The sequence below is a fragment of the Magnolia sinica genome, chromosome 7, assembly GCF_029962835.1.
Source record: "Magnolia sinica isolate HGM2019 chromosome 7, MsV1, whole genome shotgun sequence".
Lineage (NCBI taxonomy): Eukaryota > Viridiplantae > Streptophyta > Magnoliopsida > Magnoliales > Magnoliaceae > Magnolia > Magnolia sinica.
The window spans coordinates 1,288,730-1,309,471 of NC_080579.1; the positions used below are offsets into that span (position 1 = coordinate 1,288,730).

The 20,742-nt window shown below is 36.2% G+C and overlaps 1 protein-coding gene and 1 long non-coding RNA gene across 6 annotated transcripts in view; both read right to left on the bottom strand.

The window, feature by feature from the left end:
• LOC131250783 (protein CHROMATIN REMODELING 5) overlaps nt 1-20,742 on the bottom strand; it is a 61,140-nt gene that overhangs the window by 12,449 nt on the left and 27,949 nt on the right. For 3 of the 5 annotated variants that reach the window (XM_058251092.1, XM_058251091.1, XM_058251095.1), the window contains 18 exons: nt 20,541-20,644; nt 20,130-20,181; nt 18,783-18,846; nt 16,738-16,831; nt 16,561-16,648; nt 16,332-16,466; nt 10,269-10,460; nt 10,081-10,148; nt 9,398-9,491; nt 9,189-9,313; nt 9,030-9,093; nt 7,560-7,772; nt 4,502-4,744; nt 4,219-4,329; nt 4,012-4,101; nt 3,600-3,782; nt 3,402-3,482; nt 3,059-3,301 (listed from right to left, as the gene is read on the bottom strand). In XM_058251092.1, coding sequence (XP_058107075.1) covers nt 3,059-3,301; nt 3,402-3,482; nt 3,600-3,782; nt 4,012-4,101; nt 4,219-4,329; nt 4,502-4,744; nt 7,560-7,772; nt 9,030-9,093; nt 9,189-9,313; nt 9,398-9,491; nt 10,081-10,148; nt 10,269-10,460; nt 16,332-16,466; nt 16,561-16,648; nt 16,738-16,831; nt 18,783-18,846; nt 20,130-20,181; nt 20,541-20,644 — 2,244 coding nt within the window. The remainder of the gene's footprint in view (nt 1-3,058; nt 3,302-3,401; nt 3,483-3,599; nt 3,783-4,011; nt 4,102-4,218; nt 4,330-4,501; nt 4,745-7,559; nt 7,773-9,029; nt 9,094-9,188; nt 9,314-9,397; nt 9,492-10,080; nt 10,149-10,268; nt 10,461-16,331; nt 16,467-16,560; nt 16,649-16,737; nt 16,832-18,782; nt 18,847-20,129; nt 20,182-20,540; nt 20,645-20,742) is intronic. The other 2 variants (XM_058251093.1, XM_058251094.1) reach the window with 2 other exon arrangements.
• On the bottom strand, nt 52-1,530 carry LOC131250785 (uncharacterized). The gene is made up of 2 exons (XR_009173442.1): nt 887-1,530; nt 52-696 (listed from the first exon to the last, which is right to left on the bottom strand). It is a non-coding gene; the product is annotated as an uncharacterized LOC131250785 (long non-coding RNA).

Sequence of the window (20,742 nt, forward strand, 5' to 3'; positions counted from 1 at the left end):
GACCGGTAAAGATTAATGGACAGAGAAAACCATTAAAAAAATAAAAATAAATAAAAGAATAGGGACAGCAGAATAACAATTTCAAATAAAAAATCAAGTAGTTGATAGAACTTCTACAGTCTTCACAGTTTTCCCATTATAGGAATAAATCGTTATTCCCTTCCCCCACAGAGAAACCATTTATTTGGAGTGACAAGAGCAATATATTTTTCAATATCTTTCTTCGATTCCAGAAAAAAGATCAGTTTATATCTATATAGGATATAGATATAGATATCAAATCATGGCTTCATGTACTAAATATTTCCATATTGATGCAACAGAATTTTTTGTTCCGCCAATGCAATGGAGAGCGAATGCAAAAAAGGAACTTTCATTTAAGTCTCCTATTATTTAATATTTAATTTAGGGACAGACAAAAAAAAAAAAAAAAAGGAATTTTCCTTTTTTCTGCCAGATAGAGGTAAAGTAAAGAGGGAAATATTCGAAGTTTCTTTTTCTTTTCTTTTTTTTTTTTTGGTTCAACCCGTGAATGCAACAGCAGAAGTCACCTGTGCTCCCACCAGCACTATTTCTTTTCTTTTGTTCACCCCTTCAACAGATTACATATATTGCAGAGCAATAGAGGGCCAGCTTATGGAATCCCTGACACACCCAACTTTATTTCCTTTTTTTTTAACTCTGATGAGCACAAAACTTACTCCCAGATCCATAGCTCAACTGGCAGACTGAGTGGAGATACCTCGTTTCAACACTTGAGGTCTTGGTATCGATCCCTAGTGGGGGTGGCTAACATGGAGTGTGTACTGACATGGGTGTGTACTAACAAGCTAACCCAAAAATTAAAAAAATTAAAAATAATAATAATAATAATAAAGCACAAAACTTGTATTAAATATTTGATCCTTTGGTTGCCTTGTCGACCCTAAGGAATTGTGAGTTTTTTTCCATCCATTTCTTTTGTAAATCCTGTTCAGCATGATGATAAGACCACTTAGATCTTGCGTCTGTGTGCCAAACTGTCCCATGTGGTGGCGTTTCGATGACATTTCTTTCACAAGCATTTGGCATAGCAAAGCTCCTATAGGATATGATAAGAGAAATGATCAAATACAGCAATCGTATTTTAAGATTCACATACAGCCAATTCTTTCCCACCCACATGCAATGTTGTCATATCGCAAATCATAAGAGAGGTTGAATCATATGGAATAGCAAATTGTATCATAAATTGCAAGTTTTTCCAGATTTTCTTAAAAACAAAAAAGTACTCACATTTCATCCATTCCTTGTCAATATGCAACAAGAAAACTACTGTACATCATGATGTTATCAATTGAAAATCTGTTTGCAGTATACGAATTGTGATATTATTAACAAATTCTCATATCTTCCCTTTGTATTTTGTCTTTCAAGAAAGTAACCCAAAAAACAAAGGAAAGAGACCAAATAATTTAATGATTTGTGTTCTTCTCCCTCCCTCCCTCCCTCTCAACCTCTCTCGACAAAACAGATGATTTCTTACATCAGAGGGCCTTTACATGTCTTAAACGCAAAAGGGCTTTTAAAAATAAAAATAAAAAAATAATAATGGAGAAACAAATGACAATTTTGATTTTTTTTTTCACGTAAATTTGGACCCCATTTATGCATTTCTCAGTAATCATACAAGTTGACACTATAGTTGTATGATGCACATGAAATTTGCAATTAAGAGTTAGGGATCGTAAATCTTACGCTTTTTACAACTTTGCTTGAGTCCTTGTAAAAGGTGGTTCACACCTTGATGATCACCTTATATGTAAATCAGGCCGATCCACTCCTTCAGGTACACTAAGTCAAAATCAATTTGCATCCAACTGTATGACTCAGGGAACTTCTGCGGCCAGTCCACTGTTTTTTTTTTTTTTTTTTTTTAACAGAGGGACTATGGCTCCCACTTGTCGGAAACATAAAAGATGCATGACACTCGCCATATAATTCCCATTTCCAGTTACTTCTACGAAACAGAGCCAAGTGAGGTACTTTCCAGCTCCCAGTAAGAGAGTGGATCACCCCTGAGAGGCGATTTGCTCAAATCGTCGTAGCATTATTCTTATATGAATCATCGTAGTACGCTAATGATGCAGGCCCACTGTAGGGCCTGGCAAGGGCCATGGCCCAACATGTGCTGATTTATTATTTTATTTTATTATTTATTTATTTATACTTTATATGATTGAAGATATGGGCTAGTTTTAGACATTAATTATTTTCCATGTTTGTTTTTAATTATTAATTTTTTACCAAATCAAAGAAGGTTAGATTGGGTTGAAATAAATTTTGATTGAATTGAAACCAATCTTTTAGTTGGAGGATTTTAATTAAAGATTCATTTAAGATCCTATAAAAAAGGTAGTGGTGTAGGAGTTATTCATTCGAATAATTTTTAAGTGTGGCTCTTCTTTAAGTTTTGCAAGAGAAAAGGATTCATATCAATCAAAGTTCTCTCCTTCTCTACTACATTGTTCTTGCGAGTATATTTTTAAATTTTCTTTGCAATTTGGGTATCGAGATCTCATTGACTCGATAACCAGGTTGCACCAGCTAGCCATTGATGTAATCAATCTGATACTTTGAATGAGGTCATATGCACAACTAACATTCAAATTACATCATTGCATGCATTGATTAGTAAGTATAAGAATACTGGAAGAAATTTAGTTATCTTCGCGTCATTTTTCCTCCTCTATATTAATTAATTTTCCTAAGAGTAACACAATACATATCAAAATATTTCCATTGATACCTCCTGTTCATTATGGGTAGATTTATGATTTTATTTTTATTTTTATTTTTATTTTTTTTTGGTGGGTGGGTGGGTGGATGGATGGATATTATTGTCAATAAAAAAAACATTTTAAAACGGAATGATTTTTGGAACCAAGTAAAAACAGATAATACGAAACATATATATGCCATGTTAAGAGTATTACATGCTATATACAAGCAGGATGAGAACGAGTACACAAGAAAATTAAGAGATTTTTTAAATAGTGAGAATATTAAGAGATGTTACCGCACGGACAAAAAGATTGGCATCCTTCTTTGATAAGTTGCCACAAGACCATCCTCTTACTTGGGCAGCTGCCCCCTCGATCATTGGCAAGGAATGAACAGGAAAATCGGCAGATCTACTGCCCCGCTTCTGAAATCTCTCTTGAAACTCTGGTCCCCTCTTTTTTCTTTTATTATTTTTTTCAGGCTGCTTGGCCTCAGCATAGCTCTTAGTATTCCTTGCAGCACGGGGAGCTAATGCTTCCTAAAGTATAAAAGACAGATGTCAAGAAATAAGACCCTGAAATCAGATGTTAAAGGCACATATTTGGTCTATTTCCTAGATCCCAGAAAAATGTTCATACTTCAGCTTGAGCCACAGCTTCAGGTTGAATCCAACGGCTCCAGAAAGTCACATCATCTTCAGCACTGCAGAAATTGGCCACCTAGATAGAAGGACAAGCAGCAAAAGAAGGATGGCATGTAAGAGAGATGCATTTAATCTTCTTGAATGTAAAAGTGACTATATTTATTTAGCTCAAAAGATATGTCAATAATCTTACCTTGAAACCACTTAATAATTCATTTCCTGCTTCCCCATCACCTTCCTTTGCCTCAACTTTCTCCGCCCTCTCAAGAATCTCATCAATATCCATGCTCTCAAGTTTCTTCTTGCTATCTTCATCATTCTTTTCCTCCTTGAAGAGTTCCTCTGCCCCAAACCTTAAGATGGCTGAGAGCTCATTCTGCAATTATGCAGAGTAGACAGTTAAAGGAATCATGTCACAGTAATTAAAAGAATTCACTAAATGGGTGGGATGGAATGTAGTGAGACACAAACAAAGGTCCCATTGAAAACAGAAGGCTTGACAAACATCAGAATCTCAAATGAACAACACAAGTAACCCATGTAAATAGGGCAAGATGATAATTAAAACACACACGCACAAACAATTAAGTTCACGGTGGACTTGCCTTGTCAAACATAGAACTTCCCTTTTTTGTTTCCTTCTTTTCCAGCCTGCCCTCCGCATTTAGCTTCTGGATGACAAGATGGTCAAGAACCTGTCGAGCATGTACATCAGTAAATGACATAAGAAACAAACAAGACCAATGGCCACAGATACTGGTGGATCATGAAGGACGATACAAGGAAGCAGAGGTGATTTGAAATTTTTGTACCATCTTCTTTTTAGCACGCTCCAGGATATCTTCCTCCACACTTTTGCTTGTAACAAATCGATAAATGTTAACAACGTCTCGTTGCCCAATCCTATGAGCTCTACTCATTGCCTGACAAACAAGATCCCAAGAAAGTCATGATTAACAAATGCATGAAAAATAATCATTTTTCACAATCTATAACTAAGGATCAACGGGTAAAAATCTAGAAGATAATGATCATAGATTCCAACTGCGAGAAAGAGAAAGATTCACTATAGAGAGATGTTCATCTGATTTGAACCTGCAAATCATTTTGAGGATTCCAATCTGAATCAAAAATTATAACAGTGTCTGCAGTCGCGAGATTGATGCCCAGCCCACCAGCACGAGTAGATAGAAGGAAACAGAAATCATCACTTCCAGGTGCATTAAAATGTTCCATTGCCTGGTGGCGGAGGTCTGCCCTTGTGCTACCATCAAGCCTCTGAAACTGGAACCCTCTGAGTGACAAATATTCTGCAAGTATATCCAACATCCTAACCATCTGCACAATATGGTGTGAATTGGAAGCCTTTACATAAGATGCAACACTAAAAATGTTGAAACAAGGAACGGAATATGGACATCTGACACCCTAACCATCAGAACAATGTGATCAATGACAAAGAAGATTCAATCACTTCCAAATGACACAAAAGTAGACGGGAAAAAAAGAAAAAAAAAAACACACAAGCTTCAGCATTGGTTACCTGCCCCCAAAACTTTCAGAATGGTTCCAAGAAATAGAAACTAGACCAGAAAAGCACAAAACAATCGACTTCAACAATAAGAATCAGAAAATAGTGAACAGAATACCACTTAACAAGTATCAGAGCACCAATTAATGGTGAGAACTGCTTATACTATTTGAGTTGTTATCCTTATCAACTTCATGGACTACATTTAGTTTCCGCCTTTTGTCGTGTTTGCATTTGAAAGCATTGCCTCATTCCAAATATTTAGGGCCAGCTTTAAGAATCCTGATTCGCCAATCAATCTGAAGGCCTTGTCCTCACAAAGTAAACAAGCTGTTTTTGCTGTTTTTTTGAAACCTCTTGCTTCCAAACTGTTTCTAACTCCTTCTACTACTAATTTCGACCAACCTTAACTAGGTATTTGATAGAAAAACACATTATATTATAGATTTTTTTGAATCAAAGCTCGGTGGGCCATTTTTCAGAAATTCGTCAAAAATAGGTATTTATACTTTTTTTAATATATTTTGCTGTTTTAATGATGTCATATAATGTGTTAATCATAGTAGAACATGTTAATGTGCATTTTACAGATTTGGGGTGCCATTTAATAATTTTTTAATATTTTTTTCTATTTACGCATGAATTTTGGCCCCTTTTTTTAAAATTCGAAAAATCAGTTTTTAATGGTTGTTTTGCTGTTTTAATCATGCCATTTGATGTATTAATCATAGTAGAACATGTTAATGTGCATTTTACAGATTTGGGGTGCCATTTTATATTTTTTTAATATTTTTTAAAATTTACGAATTTATTAAGGCCATTTTTTTTAAAATACTAAAAAACATTTTTAAAGGATTGTTTTGGTGTTTTAATGTGGACATTTGATGTGTTAATCATAGTAGAACATGTTAATGTGCATTTTACAGATTTGGGGTTCCATTTTATATATTTTATATATTTTTTTTATATTTACGCATTTATTTTGGCACTTTTTTTTAAAATTCGAATATATAATTTTTATTTTTTATTTTGCTGTTTTAATGATGTCATATGATGTGTTAATCATAGTAGAACATGTTAATATGCATTTTACAGATTTGGGGTGCCATTTTATATTTTTATTTTTATTTTTTTCTATTTACGCATTTATTTCGGCCCTTTTTTTGAAAATTCGAAAAATCATTTTTTAATGATTCTTTTGCTGTTTTAATGATGCCATATGATGTGTTAATCATAGTAGAACATGTTAATGTGCATTTTACATATTTGGGGTGCCATTTTATATTTTTTTTTCTATTTACGCATTTATTTCGGCCCTTTTTTTGAAAATTCGAAAAATCATTTTTTAATGATTCTTTTGCTGTTTTAATGATGCCATATGATGTGTTAATCATAGTAGAACATGTTAATGTGCATTTTACATATTTGGGGTGCCATTTTATATTTTTTTCTATTTACGCATGAATTTTGGCCCTCAAAAATAATTGCAAACACCTAAATGTAAGATATTTTCATATTACATTCATTCTAATATATCTATCATTGATAGTAGATAGTTAGAAAATTAAATATATGAAATTTGTAGTCAAATTCAGGTTATCTGGTTCATAAATTCTCACTAAAGAGTGGACCGTTACACCACCATAAACATGTTCCATTTTATAAATGAATGCATATTTGGAATGCTTAGAATATTCCGGATTTAATGCATATTTTTTCATATTTTTTTGGCAAAAAAAAAAAATTTTGCGCCGTTACGGGCCATTCCGCCCCCGTATCACCGTTACGCCTTCATATCCCTTCTCACCACCTTGGTCCAGTTCCTTTTAGGTCTACCTCCAATCCTCTTTTCAGGTCCTTCAACCTTAACACCCTCCTTAATAGAGCCATCCCCGGTCATTATGGCACATGATCGGACCATCTCAATTTTCCCTCCATCATTCTTCCTGAGACTACTGTAGAAGCTTCAGATGACTTCATTTTAATTCCATCCTTCTAAGTCTTCCTGGACATCCATCTCGACATGCTCAACTTTGCAACACTCCGCCTCAACTTATGTTGCATTCTATCTGCCTAACACTGTCCCAGATAAGCATAGCAAAGTGAATAGTTGCCTTATAAAATGCTCCCTTAAGTTTTGCAGGCATGTTATCATACAATCAGGGAGGGAGTCCACATTTCTACCAGTCCTATTGGAAGCAGATTCAAATGAGGTCAGAATTAGGGACCTGCTGATGGGCTTAAAAGAAGTCATTGATTACAGGCTCCCCCCGTTATTTGGTAACCATGTGATCCACAGCCAATTGGTCAATACTTTTCTGTTGTTTTGTATATATTTATCTGCAAATGCATGACAATTCATGCAAAAATATATTTATGCACAAGATATGCAGGAAATAATATCAAAAAATTCGGATGCATCTCAATAGTCAACAAGTAAAAGGAATGTATATTTGCATTTGTTCAACTAGATACAAAATCATCAAAGAGCATCTAAATGAAGACGACAAATGGGTCAAGCAGAAGATTGTGATGTTGAATAAAGCATTCAATTTGCAATCTGTATATCAAACCATGAAGTATACTTTCATACAAGACTCAAATCCTTTTTTCAAGACAAACCTGAGAAAATATCAAAACACGATGATTTGTCTCACGCAGTCGCGTCAGAAGTTTGTCAAGTATTACTAGCTTGCCGCTACTTAGGACAATGCGCTCAACTTTACCACTATCATTAATGCTGGTATCCCCACCGTAACCATGATCTGCACTTTCAAATAGGAAAGGATGATTGCAGCATTTCTTCAACTCCACAACAATATTTAAAAGTGAAACCTGCATTTTTTTTAAGTAGAATGATCATAACGGTATCCTTGGCAAAAGAAATCCGACTAAATCAAGCAACAGTAACAGTTAATTTCCTATGTTTAGAAAGATGCAGACTATATTCACTTATTTTTATTCCTTTTAATATCGCTGGTTGATATGTTGAAGACAACTGAATAATGGATGGTACAAAATAAGATATTACCAAAACGTTTCCTTAAGGGCACCTTTGCATTGCCCTTAGGGCGTGCAGAATGAGAATTGATTAATGATAAACAGTTCTCTAGATTTTTCTTTATGAATGGGTGAATATTATTTGGGTGGGGAAGCCAATTTGACACCAGGCCCCATCTTTTGCCAATTTGTTCACCCATTCATTAGCAGACCATTATGTGGTTGACAACAGCAGTCAGTGATTCAGATAAGTCCTTTGCTTCTTCTTAGATGGGTGACAACGTCCAGTGATTCAGTAAGTCTTTTGCTTCTTCTAAGATGTTATTGAGAAATGCTTATGCCAACAAAAGAAAATTGTTTTGTAAACATACATGAAAGAAAAAATTTCCTGCAGGGAATTGTTTTCACAGTCAGAATTGTCTAATCACCACTCTTCATTTTCTTGAAAATTTTCTCAACAGGTCCTACTGACTCTACAGTTGGCACATTTGTACATCTATTTCAACTTTTTAAAACAGTGGTTCACACTATAGATGAGTCATAGTTCATAACCAAAAAAAAAAAAAAAAAAAAAAAAAAAAAAAAAGAAGAAGAAGAATGAATGAATGAAAAGAAAATTAAAGGATGACTATGACCACCAATTGGTGGCCAACATATGAACAGTTAAGTGAGAAGTACTCAATGATAATTCGACAAGTAAATATTGATTGTTGAGAGATTATGATTGTCCGATCAATCTGATTTCATGAATGTGACCCATCAAAAGTAGATGCCACGATGTGGACTGAATGGAATGTGGTGCGGTGCATATATGAAATGTGCATATAGGGTTAGCGTGCATACGCATGAATAACCATAATCATCCATATATCAAATGAATCCCTTTTAATAGGGACTTCTTAACTGACAAAAGTTGGGAAATGACCCCCTGGGCATTTAAGAAACCTGTGATTATTGGGGAAATTGATTATTAAGCAACAAATTAAGTATTAACTCAAACATATATAGTGCTTAATAAGTGATTTTTAAGGATCACAAGCGCTCATTTCTTCAATGACAAACGGGACCTAAATATTTGAAATAGGTGCAAACCTGATTTCCGCGGACTCCTTTGTTCAGGTTGTGAAAGTTACGTTCTAAAATCCACTTGTAATACCTGGAAGGATGCAACCATAAACAGACACACTCCAAGTTAGCAAACATACTAAGTGCTATAAGCAGTCCCTTACAAGCTAAGGGCAGTGTGCTTACTGTTTCTGAAGGGGAGACATTTCAACCCGGAGGATGCGCTCAATTTTTGGAGGCAAAGACTTCTCCACATCCTTGATAACTCTTCGAAGAATGTGAGGCCTCAATTCCTTGTGAAGATTAGCAAGCTAAAGAAAAACCAGTAAACTTCAACTACATATGGAAACAGAATATACCACATGGAACTGAGAGTGCAAGGTAAGTGATAAAACCTCAATGTCATTGAAGGAGCTTAGATTCTTGTATTTTTCAACAAAATCATCTTTATTCTTGAATTTCTCTGGATCAAGGAAATGTAATAGAGCCCTATTACATAGCAACAACAAAGAGGTCAGCTGACACAAATATTATTGCACACATTCAGGAAATCAAACAAGCATCAAGAAATGCACTAAACAAAAACATGACATATAATCTCCTTAAATAGCATTGGAAAAGTACTGCTCCAAATATAGGCAAGAAATGTAGAAAACAAAATGACTTGCAATTTAAGCAATCACACGGGAATACAGAATATGGACAAGTCTTGAAAAAAAAAAGCCTCAATAATAACAGAGCTTGAATCAATGATTGAACATAGATCCAAATGAGCAATGAATCATGCATGATAAATAGAAGTCGAGGAGTTTGCAATGGCTTCATACCATACAGATGGTTAACTGCTAAGTTCTATAGTCGTTATATATTGAAAAAAAAAAAAGCACTAGAAAATCCCAAACAAAATAGTGGCTCATCATCCTAGATAATTATAATAGCAGGCATTCTTTTATATCAGCAGAAGAAAAAAGCTTGAAACAATTGTGCGAAAGCATGTGAATATCACCATTTCATTGTACAAACAAAATTCATAAAGATGATGAACAATCTTTTTTAAAAAAAGGTGATGAACAATCACCATAGCTCTTCAACACTGTTCTGCAATGGGGTACCAGTGATAAGCAACTTGTTCTTGGTTCGGAACTCCTGTGATAAGTGAAATATATCAATATGATTGTATTTGTCTAAACAATGAAATGGGTGATCTTAAACTGGACTGCTTTCTTTAAAAGGGAAAGAAAGTTTTAGGAAAGGCAGCAGGCATACCGAAAGTGTTGTATACAATGAAGCTTCACAGTTCTTTAGCCTGTGCGCCTCATCAACCATAAGATAGTTCCAATTGATCTTGGTGAATACAGCTTTATCCTTTAATACTAATTCGTATGTAGTCAGTAAAGCATTAAACTTAATATGCCTGCTGCTATTGTTATTTGTGTAGAACTCATATTGCTGACAAACCTGCAACAAGAGTTAAGGATCAGAACACATATAGTGCTAAACTTATAATTAATTTGCAGGGCCATTATAAACATCAGAAGACATAATAAAAAAAATTCAAGGAAGCAAGAAATGTGATTAGTCAACATTCAACAACATGTATCCTTTCCCATGACCTGTGATATGCCATGATTTCAAAAAACACCATGACACATATTACAACAGACCCTAATCTTTGATTCAGGCAAGGGTCAGCTGAAGCCTCCTTGTTGGGTCCCTTTGGTAAATTGCACATATGGCCCCCTAATATATGCCACATCACTCTTGAAGAGTCAATGAATTAGTGTTGAGGACGCTTTTGCCCATTACCACTCGGTTTCTTGTACACAAGCTATATTAACCCTCACTCGCTTCATCACATCACTGCTTACTAGTGTTTTAATAGCAGTAGCGTGATGCGTAGCGCTCAGCCCTCTATAGCGTGTAGCATAAGCTACACAATACTTCTATTTTTTAATTAAAATTAGGACAAATATAATAAATAGTGGAAAAAAGGGGAAAAAAATTAATGCCTAAAATATTATTCATTTTATCAATTATAAGCATGCTCAAACAAGTTATTAGTTATCATTTATCAAAAGTCAATCCACATATATAAGCCAAATCAAATAATTATCACATCAACAACTTTCTAAGCAAACCACTTTACTTAATAATGTCAAATTGAAACCACAAGTCACAATTATGAAAAGAAATAAAAATCTCATAGGTTAAAAGTATCAAGTACAATACAAGTGTCACATTCCTCAACATTAGATACAAAGAAAACATGAAAAAATAATAATAAAAGAATAAAATAGTAAAAAAAATACATTGTAGCTGTAGCGTACGCTATGACCCCTGTAGACACTACAAGGGATTTATGCTATTTAGGACGTTACATAGCGCAACAGCCACGCTACGGGCACTATTTGAAACACTGCTCCTTACGTATCACAGTTCATATACTCCATGTGGCAAGACAAACCTTATTCTCTTGGGCTAGTTTATTTAACTGCACTCACTTGTCCAAAATTACGTGGGAAACCCTTGCCCACTTTTCACCACAACCAGGTGCCGTGGCAGCAAGTTGACCATTTCTCACAGCACTTAGGTACTGGTGCAGCACATCATGCGTCAATAGAAGTCACAGTACTAATTTGTTAAAAATCCACTTCCCGCCATCTCAATAGTTAGTTGCATGATCCTTCTAAATGGGTGTTGCTCCCACATTGAACTCATGCTTCCCATCCTGCTTCCTACCTGCTTAAGCTTGAAACATTTGGAAAAAGACGCTTCCCCTCTTCCACACCCAAATATGTTGATGCTTCGCTTTACGATTTGTGTTGACGAACCATGACCTGAAACTTGCAGAAAGTGATTTTGGGTACTTGAGGCAACCATGAGGCTGGTAAGAGTATTGTTTGCTGAATAGGTTGAAGCCAATTTAGTGACAATAATTGACCACTTTGGGGAATATAGGAAAAAGACTTCCAACTTCTCAAGAGCAAAACTTGCCCTCGTACCAATTTGATGTAGGATGGATGAGAAGAACAACATAATAGGAAGACGATTTTTGCATCAACCACACAATTCAAAGTGATTGATTTTTTTATCTACCTCATTTAAGAGATGGACTTGCCCACAGAACTCCAAAGGATGGTTTCTAGTCCCTGTGAATCAAATTTCTGGTAATTGTGCAAGCAAACACCATAGCTCAACCAGTAGAAAATTCTTTTGTGATCTTTAGGACATGTCCGATATAAATAGAGCTGGGTGGATGAAATAGAGAAGTGCCTCAAGAGTGTTGTGTGAAACAGAACCTCTGGATGTTGTGCAATCATCGCGTGCCAAGGAACGCAAGGGAACATTTTACAATTTAATTGTTCAATCAGCTATTCATTCCCAGTTGCAGATGCATCTACTACCAACAATCATACCTACCAATCCCGAACCTGACAAACGAGGAGGGTTGATGTCAGATGGGCAGGCAGTCATCAAACTTTTTCCAACCAGGGCCTCTTTTGCTATAATCAATGATTCAGTTTGGAACTTCCATACTACTGGAAATTTTGCATGTTAAGTTGCTTTGGCTTAGGCTGTGAGAACAATAATCTGTAAAGTTCAGGATCTTACTAGACAAGAGGTATGACAGGAGACCGCATATGAAAGAGCTCTTACTTTCAAATATAACGAAAAAGATCTGCAGTACACCATTATTAGAAATTTTAATAGGAGTAGAAATTCCCAAATCACAAATTAGTTTGCCCCACTCCTAAGGCTCAGTTTAGGTAGAGTCTACAATTTATTAAGACTAATCCCAGTTTTCGCAGGCCACATAACCTTACTCATATTTCGTAAAGCTAAACAGGCACTTCTTCCACTCAATCGCAATTATGGAAATTTAGAAGAAGAAGAAAAAATTGTTAAATGCAACAAATCCGACGTGCAGTGTGTGGGGCACACCAAATCTGGATTAGCTGAATCCCAATTTTGTAGGATCCCTACCCAAAACGACTCTAAAAAGGCAACAAGCCAAGCGCAACCTTAATATTGGCCTATTTGAGTGATCCTTGAGAGGCATGGACTCCAAGGTGAATACCAGGACATCTCAAGTATAATCAGTTACAGCCATCCATTCTCCTAATGATTGGTCCAAGAGTTTGGATGATCTGACCAAATGATTCCTAAGACGCACATGCAACCAAAATGAGTGCCACATGGAAGAAAGTCCCAATTGCTCATTAGACCCCTTCTCATACAATCGATATGGGCCATCCCCTCTTCATGCCATTTATTAGATGGTTAGGATGATCCAATCAAAGTGATTCTTGAAAGGCACATGTAATCAAGAGCTAGCCTACATATGGACAATCCAAACCGATGATTAGATCCTTTGGCATGCATGGGTAAACAAAGGTGGGGCCAACGTGGTGGACAGTCTAGATCAACAATAGAACCTTTTATAGTATAATCGATTTGGACCATCCATTTTCTTGGTTATTGATTGGATGTTTTGGATAGTATGATAAACGTGATTCTTGAGAGTCATAGTTGATCAAAGGTGAAGACCACATGATGCACATTTCAGATCAATGAACATAACATCCATTCAATGAATGGACCTTCTCTAGTATAATCAATCTAGAATCTAGACCATCAATTTTCTAAGCCATTAATCTAATGGTCAAGATTTTCTAATCAAAGTGATTCTTTAGAGTCATGAGTAACCAAAGGCAGGCTTGAATGGACCATTCATATCAATGATTGCCCTTTTCTGCAGTCACATGACTAAAATCACCATTGATTGGATAGTTACAACTAACGGATCAAGGTGATGCTTAGGAGACAAATAATCAAAGACAAACTCATATGATGGATGGTCTAAATCAATTAACATAATCAAGGTGATGCTTAGGAGACAAATAATCAAAGACAACCCCATATGATGGATGGCCTAAATCAATGAACATAATCAATTTGGACCCTCCATTTTCATGCCCATCGTTCATATGGCTAAGACCTCTGACCAAAGTAATTCTCGGAAGTCACAGTCTATCTGAAGTGACCACCTGATGGATGGTGTAAATCGATGATTGGATCTTTACTGTTATAATCCATACAAATCATCTATCTTTCTTGGACAATAACATATGGATATAATGATGCAATCAACTTATTCTTGTTTTGCATAAGCAACACAAGTAAGGCCTGCATGATTAACTGTCCAGATCAATGATCCGTTTGTTAAAACAACATGGACCATCTACAATGTTGAACATCAATCAGATGTATAAGATCGTTTTGTTAAGATGTGGGAGCTTGTAGGTAGCTCCCTCAAACCCCCCTCTTTTTTCTTTTCTTTTTTTCTTTTAAAGGTAAGTGATTATGTTAAAGCAAAACAACAATGTACAAAGAAGTGGGTCATAGGGGAAGGGCTGTATAATAGAGAGAGAAGAATTCCATAGACCCAATTATGAGGATATCACGTCACATACACCCTTACATACATATCAGAGAGGGCGGGCCGTGCCGATTTCCCTGTAGTTAGGCAAGTACCCGTGATCATGCTAAAGACCCCATGTGCATGTGCGAGCATCTAGAAAACCCCCTACTAGAAAGATGCACATGGGCCGCTTTATGGAGTGATCCAGACCGTTGGATCGGAGGGAGGCAACGATCGGGCCATTGGATCGCATGAATCACATGATTGGACCATTAATCGTTAATCGTCCACATCAGTTTTAGACTTTATTATATTTTAAAATTTAGTTTTTGATTATTTTATATTTACTCACATTATGAGTGTTTTAGTTGATTTTATTTAGACTAGGGCTATTTTCGTTAAAATTCACAAGACGGAGATTTTTGTATTTTTTGAAACTTCTTGAATCTATAAAAAGAGGGGGGCGTGTGACTACTCACCCATTGGATTTTGTGATTTTAAAATTTTAAAAAAAAAAAAAAAATAGAGAGAGAGAGAGAGAAGCTCTTTCTTTCTTCTCACATCTTCATGCGATTTGAAGATACTTCCATGTGATTTGGAAGGAAGATTGGGACGAGGCTAATCCTCATCAACGAAGGTGCGAGGTCTCCATCTATCCTAACACCATCCTCTTTTCTTCCCCATCCAGGTATTTTCTTTAGGTTCTTCATTCTCCCCATCACAAATCTTCGTCATCTCCCAAACCCAACCTTCCCATAACCGACCTAAACCCATCCTCCCGCGTCACACGTATGCCGTATGGCCACACGTGTGAATCCCACATGCTCCTTTTGGTTTCTCACCATCATTATATCAAAACCTCTTTCTTCCATCCCCAAAACCCTAACCTTAAACCTAAAATTCTTAATTTTCCTACTTTCCCAAATTACCCAAATCCTAATTTTCACCCTACGTTGTATTAGGTTTCCTATTTTGAAATAGACTATATTCTACGATAATTGGATGTCCCTACATCCATTAGATCCTAGTTTCTTTTTATTTAATGATCTTGAGTTACAATGCTGGTAGCTTAAACTAGGATTATGCAAGGTTTTATTTTGATTTTCATGATATTTATGATGACTATAGGGATGTTTGTGTTTTTTATTAAATATCTTAATTCGGTTATTTGATCTCACATGTTACTTAGTTCATGCATCGGTCCTGCATCACCCAATATATATTATATATTCGCATCCCTTAAATGCTGGAGTCATAGGACCTCATGGAAAATCCTCCATTTCAATTTTTGGAAGACCAACTTCACTGCAGCCACCTTGTTGTCAAACATCTTGTTGTCTTCTTTCTAAATGGACCAGAGAGCATCCAAAGAATTATATCAGCCGTTGTCTCAACAACCCTCTGTTCCTGATAGGATCAGAGATTCAATTGACCCCAGCATCACCCACTGCATCTTGGAGAGTGTTAGAATCCTCTGCCATACCCCGGTTGCAAATCCTCCCTCTAACCCTTTATTTAGGCTTTAAATAAAAGCATATTATATGATCAACCAAAACAGTCTAAATTTTGAAAACTTGGTAAAATTAGAAACCAACTTGATGAAATGTGATGCCATAAAAACAGTAATAAGGCATTTAAATCCAGCCGAAAGGATCAAATGAAACAAATCAATCATCAGCAGAAGAGAATACACTTGCAGCAAATCATAAACCACTTTTGCTGCCAAAAAGATGGAGTACATTGTCTTTCTTGGTTATATTAAATATGTACTGTAAAAGCAAGAGAAAAGCACCACCTCTATAATCTAAATAAGTCAACTAAATTGGAATTGAACAACTCTTTTGAGTCTCGGAACATTGTGCATGCGTGCGTGCGTGCGTATATATATAACAGAAAGGATGACATACCTCACGGCTGGCACGGTTTCCAACATATATAACCACATTCATTTCCGGGAGCCACTTTCTAAACTCCTTTGCCCAGTTTGACAAAGTGGACAATGGTACAACAACAAGGAATGGCCCATGGATTTGTTGAGCATACTGCAAAATCAACAAAATGAATAAGATTTGGGGAAAAAATAGCAGCATGATCTATGAGGCAAGAAGCAATGAGAAGGATAAACATGCAGCCTACCTGTAGAAAACCTAGCATTGAAACTGACTGAACAGTTTTTCCAAGACCCATCTCATCGGCTAGAATAACATTTGTATCATTTCTCCAACTGTGCTACAATCAAGCCTGTTCAGGTATCTCTCATATATTGATAAGGCAACAGAAAACAGTGAGTGGACTAATAAGGGTACATCATACCTGTTAACCAAAAAATTAAGGCCCTCGAGCTGATAATCACGAAGATTACCACCTTTCAACCACTCAGGCTGTTCATCAAGCTTCCTTAGAATAGCTACAGAAAAAGATTCCACGTTACACAATGTCTAGCGATTGAATCGAAATAATATGGAGAAAAAATACAAATGTAAATGTATTCACAAGAAAGATAAGACAGGGTGGCAAGCATGGACAAAGGAAGGAAACAGGGTCCTTGCTCCTGAGAGAAAGATAACATAGAGGAGAAAAACAGGAATTCTGAGACCAACATGAAGGTAAAAACAGGACCTTCTGGTTTACAACATAGCAAGAAAAAGGCAGCAAAGACAAGGTCAAGACAGTGAAAAATTAACCACAAATGTAGTATTAGAAAGACGGCATGCAATGTAGTTGCCTCATTGATTTGTTTGCAATTTCCATCATCGTGGACAATAATTTCAACTGCAAACTCCATCCAAAGAACATGAGAATATAAAATACATATAACTGAATTGACCACACAGAGCACAATCTCATTAAATTCACATGCATAATATAAATACATATAATGTTTAAAGAAGATAGATCTTTAGGACTTTTTGACAGAATAGGATTCATAGAACTGACCCTAAATAGCTGGATAAGGCTATATGACTCTGATGACAAAAATGATAATGGTTATGAACGATGTAAACTTGTGATGATGGAGCCCTACCAAATATTATCACCAATGTAAACTGGAAAACCCAAACTTCTCATCCTTTTCCAGTCTGAAATGTGTAATAGAAAGCATGCCAGCCAATGTATTCCATAACGGCAATTGTGGCCATAACGGTCACCACCATTACCTTTATGATATGGGTGGTAATGGTTGTTACGGCCCCCGTAATAGATGTTATGGTCTCTTGTTTTATTGAAAGAAAAAACCCAAAAAACCTGTATCTGCCCCATAACGTTGAAAAAAATATATCCAAAAAACCTATATTTGCCTCATTCCAAACCATTACAAGACTATTACGGCCTTTACAGGGGGTGTAACGGACCACTAATGGCAGTTACAGGTCATTTTTTCCATAACGACTGTTATGTCCCAATAACGCGCAAAAGTTGCCACTGTTACCTTTACGTAGCGGCCTTTACGGCCCCCTAATGGCCTTTATGGCACACCATGATGCCAGCACACTCTGGTACACATTCTATGGCCATACACCTGTTGTTTTTCTAACACTTTCTTCTCTTGATAATATTTGATCTTTTTCCTCATTCTTACAAATATTTATAATTGTTATTTATTTTTAATTGGTTCCCCTCCAACAGCTACTCTCATTGTCTTTTTTACTCCCAGTGATGTTCTTCAATAGTTCTCATGGTCTATATGTGGTGCGTATCATCTTTTCTTTCTTCCACTTTAACCCAGCATCAACTGTTTGAGCAGGTGGAACTGTTCCTTTCATTATGTGCATCCCTTTTCCACAAGACAGTAGCTTGTATTGATTAAAAAAATAAAAAAATAAAAAAAAAAACGCAGACAGCATCTCATGTCATAAGCTGGACAATCTGGTCGTCAATTAAATAAGATAAACTATTAACTAAGAAAAAGAAAATCAAGCATGCTCGCAGTCATCACTAAAGCAAGGTGTGGCATAGGCTTCAGAGAATGAGAAGAGAACTTAAATGTGCAGTGATCAATTGTACTGAGATCTTAAATGCGCATTGGTCAATCGCATGGCTAATACAACACAGCACCTGATTAAGTTTAAAGAAGGGTTGAACAGTGATGCTAACATTATGACATCATCTTTCCCAATCAAAACGGCAATCCAGTTCATATAAAACATGGAAGTACCAATATTCAAGTTTAAAAAAAAAAAAAAAATCTATAGCACAGCAACAAATGTAAAGGATTGTATAACATAGAAACTTCCCAGCAACCTGCCCCTGATAAGTTCACTCTTACCAAGCTAGATAATATTTCAAGTTTCCATCCCACATTGCAAATGAAATAACCACTGTCAAAGATAAGATGCAATACATGAAATAACACAAACCTTTGCTCTTCTTCCTCTGGAAGTCCACCAGCTTTCCTTGGACAGACATTGCAGCCTCACGAGCCTGCTCGTGAATACAGAAAATCAGGAGACTTTTTGAAGCAATATTACTATAGCAGAATTAGGATGGTGGAAAGAAGTGGATTCCCCATATCCAGATGCAAACCTACTAATGGAAAAAGGGAATTAGACATACAGCCACATCTATACTATCACATTTCCATACAACCCCCTCCATTTTCTGACTACGGTCAAGATTGCCCCCGCAGTTAACTTCCATCACAACACCATGGTGGGATATATCAATGCCATAAACTTTAAAGGTTTATGCATGAAGAAAGATGGCCCACATACAATAAATGGTTGCAAGAGAGTCTTCAGTCAAGTCATGCACCTGAGGATTTTCCAGATGCCCATATGCAAGGGCACATCATGCCATGCTCTTTGCTTGATGAGGCACACTATATCAACAGTTTCAATCAGACAACTACCCTAACCCCGCATTCAGCCATAGTGCTAAAGATGGGAAAATAACATTCTATATGTCACTCAGGGCCCACTAAGATTACCTTGCTTGGGAGAATTGTGGCTTGTGGCACATCCAAGACAGGATTTAACTGATGAATGGCCAAGATATTCTTACCAGGATTTTGTGATTGATAACTCAAACATTTGCTTTCTTTAGTACCAGATCCCTGCAGGTACACCTTCCACAACTACTAACTTTGGTTCATCTAATCTACATGTGTATAGCCAATCCAAACTGCCCTTACCCTGAAGCCTGAACAATGTTAGGGTTAGAGCATGGCTGAAAAATCATATGATGGGATATGCCCATCATACCAACCAATGCTGTCGAATGCGATCACATAATACCATGCATATGGCATACGCGATGGTCGCAAATGCCATATTCATGGTATGCAATTGTATATCACACATGCTCCAATGGTCATAAATATTTTTTTTTTATTTATGATGATTAATTAAATTATGATATGAATATGGCATTTGCGGCCATGTTTTGAAGCAGAAGCATTAAGCGATATGAATATGGCATTTGTGACCATGTTTTGAAAGGGCAAATCCATGTTTTTTAGCAGAAGCATTAAGTGATATGAAAGACTCTTGCAACTAAGATTTGAAGTTTGATAATAGAGAACAACAACGAAATAGCACCAATGCACAAAAGAAGGAAACATATGTTTTCACTACGACATGGAGCAAGGAAGCTCCGCATTTTATCAGCATCAGCATCATAGCCTTGTCCCAGCTATTTGAGCTCACTAAGCTAAGGCAAGAAATAAATTAAGAACCTCTCATGTATCATAATAAATAGGACCCTACCTTGTATTCATCAATAGCATCTTGAGCAAATGCAATATCAGTGTCCTTTTCCCTGTAATAAGACGAACAAATCACCATAGCATCATTCAGTTATTAGCAAATTATGATGAAGAATTGTAAGCCACCGATTCAAAAGAGAGATAAGAACATATACAAAGAAAAATATGTATACAGTACTCTCCAATGTAAGCAGCAACAAATTAATTGTTCTCGTCATTGTTAATTAAAGCTTAATTCACATTATCATTCGACACTCCTAAACAAAACAAGCATTGGAGATAAGCTTCTGCTATGTCTAGCAGCACAGGCATGCCTAACCATGTAATCAAGTTTTAAAAAAAATCATGTGCCAGGTTGCTTCAGCATAAACAGGCATTCCTAATCATATCAACAAGTTTTAAAATAATGTACCAGGTTGCTTCAGCATAAGAGAGTCCTTGCCACTTCACTAAATATTCTGGTGCCACATCATCAGAACCAACTTTACTGACTCTATCAGCAAATATTCTCTCTACCTGGAAATTGTATTTTAAGAGGAACCATTAGCCAGAAGTCAAAAGAGAAGTGTGTGTGTGTGTGTGTGTGTGTGTTTTTTTTTTTTTTTTTGTTTACT